Raw genomic sequence first — 7,728 nt, 5'->3', positions numbered from 1 at the left:
TTTTATCAAATTCAGTTAAATCCCCTAAAAGTTGCCAAGACACAAACAGATTAGGAAACTCAGAGTGGGATCAGCTGAAGCAAAGACCTCATTCACATGGCAATAATTACGCTCATTCTGTCTGGGGAGAATTAAAAAAAAAAAAAAGGCTATAAACTTCCTATACCTCCTCCTAACTTAGGTACTTGTAATATATTTAAAATATTATTTTGAAAATGGCCTGTATTCTGTCTCTTTGGTTTAAAGTTACAGAAATCCAAATTCTGTGCTCTTTGAGTCTGCATCAAGGATAACCCACTTTCTGGTTCTTCCTAATAAAACCAGAATTCACCAGCTGCTCCAAATTGTAAGGCCCACCTCTAGGAGGACTTAAGAATGATGTTGTCTGAAGTACTTTTTTTTTTTCTTTTTTGGTATATCTTAACCACTTTTTTGTCACCCCACCCTCTCCTTCTGCCCCCTCTCCTGCCAGCCTGTTAATGGGCACCTGTATCACCTGACTCTCCAGAGACCTTCACCTAGGCCTGAATTTCCCTGTGGTGCCTTAGTTCATCTTTTCTTTTGACGTGTATTTTTAAATAGCTTTACTGAAGCATAACTGACATACAATAAACTGTATTATTTAAAGTATGCAATTTCGTGAGTTTTGACATATGTAGACACCATGAAACCATCACCAATGAAAATAAACTAATATATTAATTATTTGATACTTTTGTTCCTGCTCCATTATGTAATGCTTGGCTTGCTGAGAGCGGGTTATAAATACTCATTTCCAAGAATACCAGGAATATCTCAGTGGACTCTTCGATTACTGTAGTATTCTTTGTCATGATGTGAGCAATGTTGGGAAGCACTTCAGACAATCCCTGTGTCAAGATACTATCAAAAGGGGACTTTTTAATTGCTGTTGAAGGTGTTCAACTCTTCCATTTGGAGGCCTAAAAAGTTATGGGTCACTAATGGCACTTTTGGGTAAATTTTACTATGCTTATCATGGAATTAATTTCTAAAATTATGCTTTTACCTAGTACAAATGAAGATAGATATAGTACAATGCTAGTTATATATAGTAGGTATTTAATAAACATGAAGATGAGGCAGTATTTGCAATACTGAATTGCAGAGAAAATATTATGTAATTTCTTTAAGTAATCAGTAGTGAATTCAAAACATGTATGATATACTCTAGGATCAGGGATAGATTGTTTTTTGGTTTTTTTTTTAAATGCCAATTTCTTCGTTTACTTCAGAAAATTAGCAGCTTGTAAGGTGAGTGAATGATCTGAAAAATTAGCCTTTCTCAAAGAATATGTTGAACTTTTAAAAAGCACCATATTTTTGATTAAGTATTATGTTTTTCTGGCATCAACTTAGATAGAGACCTTATATCATGTCAATCTATTCTAATATAATGATGCTTTTATCATAGGTCATGTCAATCTATTCTAATATAATGATGCTTTTATCATAGGAGGTGATGAGAAAGCCCGAACACGGCATATATCAAGAGGAAAACTGTTACCCAGAGAAAGAATTGACAATCTTATAGACCCCGGGTTGGTACATGGTTCTACCTCTGAGTGTTCTCTATTCCATGATACTTTATTTGTAAATAAATTATTTTGAATTCTGGTTCTTATTGTAAGATTCAACAGCATATGTTTATTGAGAGCCTACCATGTGTCAGGCACTGTTCACGCACTAGTGATACATCATTGAACAAAATAGATAAAGAACTTTGTCTTACTGGAACTGGGGAGATGGAAAATAAACAATAAACATTATGACTTATGTAGTAAGTTGGAAGGTGATAAATGTCATAGGAAACAGAAAAGGTAGACAAGGGTAATGGAAAGGAAGATGGGGGGCAAGTTGCAGTTTTAAGTGGGATGGTGAGGGTAGGGGTCATGGAGAAGGCAATGTTTGAGCAAGGCGGGAAGTGAGAGAGCCCTGGAAATATCTGGGGAAAGAGTGTTGCAGGCAGAGGGAACAGCCAGTGCAAAGACCCTGGGGTGCAAGTGTGCCAGTTATACTGATATGCTCCAGGAGTAGCCAGGAGGCCATCTGGTTGGAGTGGAGGGAGTGAAGGGGAGAGTAGTAGGAGATAGGTCAGATCCCTTAGGGCCTTTTGGGCCATTATAAAAGTTTTAGTTTTTACCATGGGGAGGTATGTAGGGCTTTGAACAGGAGACCTGTAATCTATCTCACTTATGGCTGCTGCGTCATGAGTGGACTGTGGGCAGCAAGGGTAGAAGCCCTGAGACCAGTTAGAGGGCAATTGCAGGGATTCAAGGGAGACATGATGGGGACTCGGACGGTGGTGGTAGTGGAGGTCGTAGGAGTATCGGGTTCTGGATATGTTGTGAAGACAGAGCCAGCCCAACAGGATTTCCAGAAGGATTGGATATGGGGTGAGAGGGGGAGAGAGGAGTAAGTGAAAACTCCAGAAGTATTTTTTTCTTATAATATATGCACACACATCCAACCTGGAGACACACACCATTAACACCTGGTATATATTCTTCTGGGCCATTTTTGTGCATATATGTACCAGATACCTACGTTTTTTAAAAAACAAAAATGGAATCATACTAAATGTGTTTTATAGCTCATTTTTTTCCCACTTAATGTATCTTGAACATGTAAGTGAGAGGTGGACTAATATAGTGATTAAGAGCCTGGTCCCTGGGCCCAGATTGCTTATTAAAATCCCAGCTGTGCCACTTACTTAGGTTGTGTGACTTAATCACTGTGTTTTTCAGTTTCCTCATTGGTAAGTGAGGATCATAATAGAATCCATATTAGAAGGTAGTTCTAAGGAGTAAATAAATTAGTTTTTCCAAAGCCCTCAGGAGAGAGCCTGGCACATAGTAAGTGCTGCATAAATGTTAGCTGTTATTCTGTTGCTGTATTAATAAACACATTTTTACATCTTCTAAAATAAGTTCCTACTGTTCTATTATATGGATGTACCATATAAATCCTTAAAATATTCACATCACATTTTTGTTTTAGATTTTTAAATTAGATTTTATATACAACATGCATATTTGAAACATTGTCCCAGTAAAGAAGAATCTTTTCCTTTTCCATGTGTAACTATTGACATGCATGTGTATTTTTTAATGCCATTAATTCAAGTAACTTTCTTTCTTCCCGTCAGGTCTCCATTTCTAGAATTATCCCAATTTGCAGGTTATCAGTTATATGACAATGAGGAGGTCCCTGCAGGTGGCATTATTACAGGCATTGGAAGAGTATCAGGGTGAGTATTCTACCTGTGCTCCATAATGTGGGTCAGGAAGAAGACCTTGATGAGGTGCAGGCATCCAGCATTCACTTTGCATAGAGGCAATATAAGTTTTATGCTACTTACATTATTTAGGACTGAGGCATCCTCCCAAGACCTGTATTAGATTCATTTGTGGAGCTTTAGAGACAAAAATTGAAGGGAAAAAGCCTAGCAAAGGTCCTTGGGATCCAGTCCAGACCCCCTTACTTAATCAGAATCTCCAGGCATGGGCTTGGCATGTATAGGTTTCAGAGGCTCCATAGGTGATCTCTTGTACATCTAGGGTGAAAACCACTGTCTTAGAGAAATGGTTCTCCAGGTGTGGTCCCCAGGTAGCATCAGCATCACCTGGGAACTTGTTAGAAATGCAGATTCTCAGGTCTTCCCCAGAAATACTAAATCAGAAATGCAGGGAGTGGGGCCCTGCAGTCTGTGTTTTAATAAGCCCTCTAGTTTCTTTGATGCTAAAGTTTGTGAACCACTGTAGACTTCGGGAATCTAGATTGCCAGATGTTAAATTTATTTGTATATATTTATGTATGATCTCCCATTTACCATGTAGTTACCATGGCAGGCACTGTTGTAAACACCTCGCATTGATTACTTGTCTTTTTCTTTTTGTAGGGGGGTGGGGACTGAGTTTTGCTCTGTCGCCCAGGTTGGAGTGCAGTGTCATGATCATAGTTCACTGCAACTTTGAACTCTTAGCTGCAAGCAATCCTCCTGCCTCAGCCTCCCAAGTAGCTGTAGGTACTCACCACCACACCTGGCTAATTTTTTTATTTTTTGTATAGATGGGGTCTTGCTCCGTTGCCCAGGCTGGTCTTAAACTCTTGGCCTCAAGTGATCCTCCTGCTTCAGCCTCCCAAAGTGCTAGGATTACAAGTGTGAGCCACGGTGCCTGGGCACTTGTCTTAATTCTTATTACAGCTTTGTAAGAATGAGTACTATTATAGTCATCACCATCATGCATATAAGGAAACAGCCTTAGAGAGTTGAATACTTTGCTCAAGATCAAGCCACCTGTGAAGCTCAGCTTTGATCTCGGTTTGACTGAGCCTGTCAGGACTGCTTTTGGCCAGATGCTGGTTTATGGTGTGTGTTCCTCTGCCTGTGTTCCTTCTCCCCATGATCTGTGCCTTCCAAGGAGTGCAACTGTAGCCATTCACTGTTGTTACTTCTTCCTTGGTTTATAAATAGCTTCCTTCTCCCCCAGATTTCTCCCATGGCTCTTTGCTTAATGTTTACCCAGTGTGGTATATTATGGGACACTTAAACTTTTTAGGCCGGGCGCGGTGGCTCACGCCTATAATCCTAGCACTCTGGGAGGCCAAGGCGGGAGGATTGCTTGAGCTCAGGAGTTCCAGACCAGCCTGAGCAAGAGCGAGACCCCCGTCTCTACTAAAAATAGAAAGAAATTAGCTGGACAACTAAAAATAGAAAAAATTAGCCGGGCATGGTGGTGCATGCCTATAGTCCCAGCTACCCGGGAGGCTGAGGCAAGAGGATCGCTTGAGCCCAGGAGTTTGAGGTTGCTGTGAGCTAGGCTGATGCCACGGCACTCTAGCCCAGGCAAGAGAGTGAGACTCTGTCTCAAAAAAATAAATAAATAAAATAAAAAAATAAACTTTTTAAAATGATGAACTTAATGCAGAGTTGAACTAAATCCATATATCATGGAAAAACATAATTAACTAGAGTAGTTACTTTTAATGGCCGTCAATACATTGGAATGTGCTCTTCTACCTTTTTGCCCTATGCAGATACTAATATTTTTTTTACTGTTTATGCTTTATATTTTAAATTTTTATTTTCTTCGTGCCTTGTTTTGTTTATAACATTCTTGACTTGGAAGGAAATTGAATCACACTTGGGAATTGCACAGTTTGAGGAGTCGTCAGCCTCAGTTAGAATCCTGGCTCCATCATTGTCTAGCTGTTCATCCTTTTAGCAAATTGCTTGATCTTTCAGTATCTCTATTTTCTTATTTGTAAAATATGATTCATTATAAAATGGAATAATATTAATAATAATAGCTATCGTGGACAGTTGTCGTGAAGATTGAATGAGGAGATTAAATGAATCATGCATTGTTTAGAATAGTGCCTGGCTCATAGTAACAGCTTAATAAATGATGCCTATTAAAAAAAATCACTGTTGTTAGCATATAGTAGAACTTGTGGATAGAAAAAAATGATTTATTTGTGGGATATAAAGAAGATATTTTAGAATATTGCAAAATTAACATTATAACAAGATTCAGAATCAGAGGGGAAAAACATTTACCCCAAATCCTAATATCTAACATTTTCAACATACCATCTTACTGTTCTTTGTTTCCCTCTGGTTCCTGTTACTGACCATATCCTCTAGTTCTTCAGGAAATCCTATGGATCCCAGTCACATACTTCAAGTCCTTCCTTTTCTCCCATTTCCACTGATACCAACTGCTTCAGTTCCAGCCACTGCATCTCTCACCTGGTCTATTGCAGTAGTCAGTTAACTGGTCTACCAGCTTCCTTCTACTTCTGCTTCCCTGTGGATCAGTCTTCTACAAAGCATCCAGAGTGGTCTTTAAAAAATGCAAATCAGATCCAGAGGTTTCCCATTGCTTTTGTTATTGTTATTATTTTTTAAGAGATGAGATCTTACTGTGTTTTTCAGGCTGGACTCTAACTCCTGGGTCAAGTGATTCTCCCCCTTCAGACTCCCAAGTAGCTGGGGCTACAGGCATGTGCCACCACGCCCTGCCTGTCTGCTCTTAGAATAAAGTTGTCTTATGTGTTTGTTATGATGGCTATAAAGTCCTGCATGATCAGACTCCTACTCTTACTCCTTCTTCAACTAACTTAATTTCCTACCACTTTTTTGTAGTGGTTCTTTTGGCTTTCTATTAATAGTAATTCTTTGAACCCAATAAGCTTTTCTTGCCTAGGACTTCTGGGCTTTTTTTTCCCCGCAGAGTGACTGACTTCTGATTTTCCTTTACTTTTCAGCTCTAATATCCCTTCCTCAGAGGCTTTCCCGGATCTTGCCATCTTAGCAAACTCCTGCCTCACCATTCTGTCACAACATCCTGTTTATTTCCTTTATGGTACTTACTGTGTACTGATGATCTTGTTTGCTCATTTGTTTGTTTCTTCACTGTCTTCCCTCTCCACTAGAATGTAAGCTTCATGAAGGGCAGGGACTTTGTCTTGTTCAGCTCTGGTGTCTAGACCACTGCCTGGCGCACATAGTAGGTATTCAACAACTTTTTTTTTTTTTTTAGAAACAGGGTCTCGCTTTGTTGCCCAGGCTAGAGTGCAGTGGCGTCATCATAGCTTTCCTGAGTAGCTGGGACTATAGGTGCATGCTACCACACCTGGCTAATTTTTTAATTTTTTTAGAGATGAGGTCTTGCTATGTTGTCCAGGCTGGTCTTAAACTCCTAAGCTCAAGTAATCCTCCCATCTCAGCCTCCCAAACTGCTAGGATTACAGGCATGAGCCTCTGTGCCCAGCCATCAACAAATATTTCTTGAATGAATGTACATTTTATATTTATGATCATAGCACAGATAGCTTTTAGTGCTTTGCTATTTTACTTATTTAAACAAGCATTTTTGGGGGGTATTTATAACTTTTATTGGCTTGTCTTGTGCTATCAATCAGTAACCATTGTTAGATATTTGTGTGTTTCCCAGTTTTTGCCATTCTAAAACACAGTGTAGGAAATGAATATATTTGTGCATAGAGTGTTTCCTGTTTTTAATTATGTCTTCAATTCCCAGAGGTGACAATATTTAAGTGGACTAATATTTTTATGGCTGTTAATATAAATCTTTTAAAAAGATGGATTGATTTAATGGTCCCTCTGTTCATCATTGTATAAGTGTACCAGGTTTTTTGTTTGTTTTTGCTTTAATTTATTTGCACCCCACTGAATTCTAAAAAAATAGAACTGTTTCAGAGTCATGAAATAGCAGAAAGCAGCATAAATTAAAAATAAGACTGAAGTTAGGAGGAAAAAATGAGGCAGGAGTCATAGCTAGGAATATAATACCTTCTAAAAGAATTCTCATATTAAACCCATTTATAGTAGTTCCCCCTTACCTGTGGGTTACATTCCAAGACCCCTAGTGGATACCTGAAACCACAGATAATATTGAACCCTATGTATACACTATGTATATATATCAACCCCCATCCCTGAGTCACCCATTAATATAAACTCAGGTAAGGTTGAGAGATGGTAGGTCAGGCGCGGTGGCTCACGCCTGCAATCCTAGCACTCTGGGAGGCCAAGGTGGGGGGATTGTTTGAGCTCAGGAGTTCGAGACCAGCCTGAGCAAAAGCGGGACCCCATTTCTGCTAAAAATAGAAAAATTAGCTGGGCATCATGGCGTGTGCCTGTATCCCAGCTACCAGGAGGCTGAGGCAAGAGGATCCCTT

General features: G+C 39.3%; 1 protein-coding gene across 1 annotated transcript in view; it reads left to right on the top strand.

Annotated features, from left to right (window-relative positions):
- MCCC2 (methylcrotonoyl-CoA carboxylase 2 (beta)) overlaps positions 1 to 7,728 on the top strand; it is a 69,533-nt gene that overhangs the window by 12,054 nt on the left and 49,751 nt on the right. Inside the window, exons 3-4 of the mRNA XM_012664623.1 lie at positions 1,475 to 1,559; positions 3,167 to 3,268. Coding sequence (XP_012520077.1) covers positions 1,475 to 1,559; positions 3,167 to 3,268 — 187 coding nt within the window. The remainder of the gene's footprint in view (positions 1 to 1,474; positions 1,560 to 3,166; positions 3,269 to 7,728) is intronic.

The sequence above is a fragment of the Propithecus coquereli genome, unplaced genomic scaffold, assembly GCF_000956105.1.
Source record: "Propithecus coquereli isolate 6110/MARCELLA unplaced genomic scaffold, Pcoq_1.0 Scaffold9, whole genome shotgun sequence".
In the NCBI taxonomy this organism is placed as follows: Eukaryota; Metazoa; Chordata; class Mammalia; order Primates; family Indriidae; genus Propithecus; species Propithecus coquereli.
This window is presented reverse-complemented; position numbering and strand designations above follow the sequence as displayed.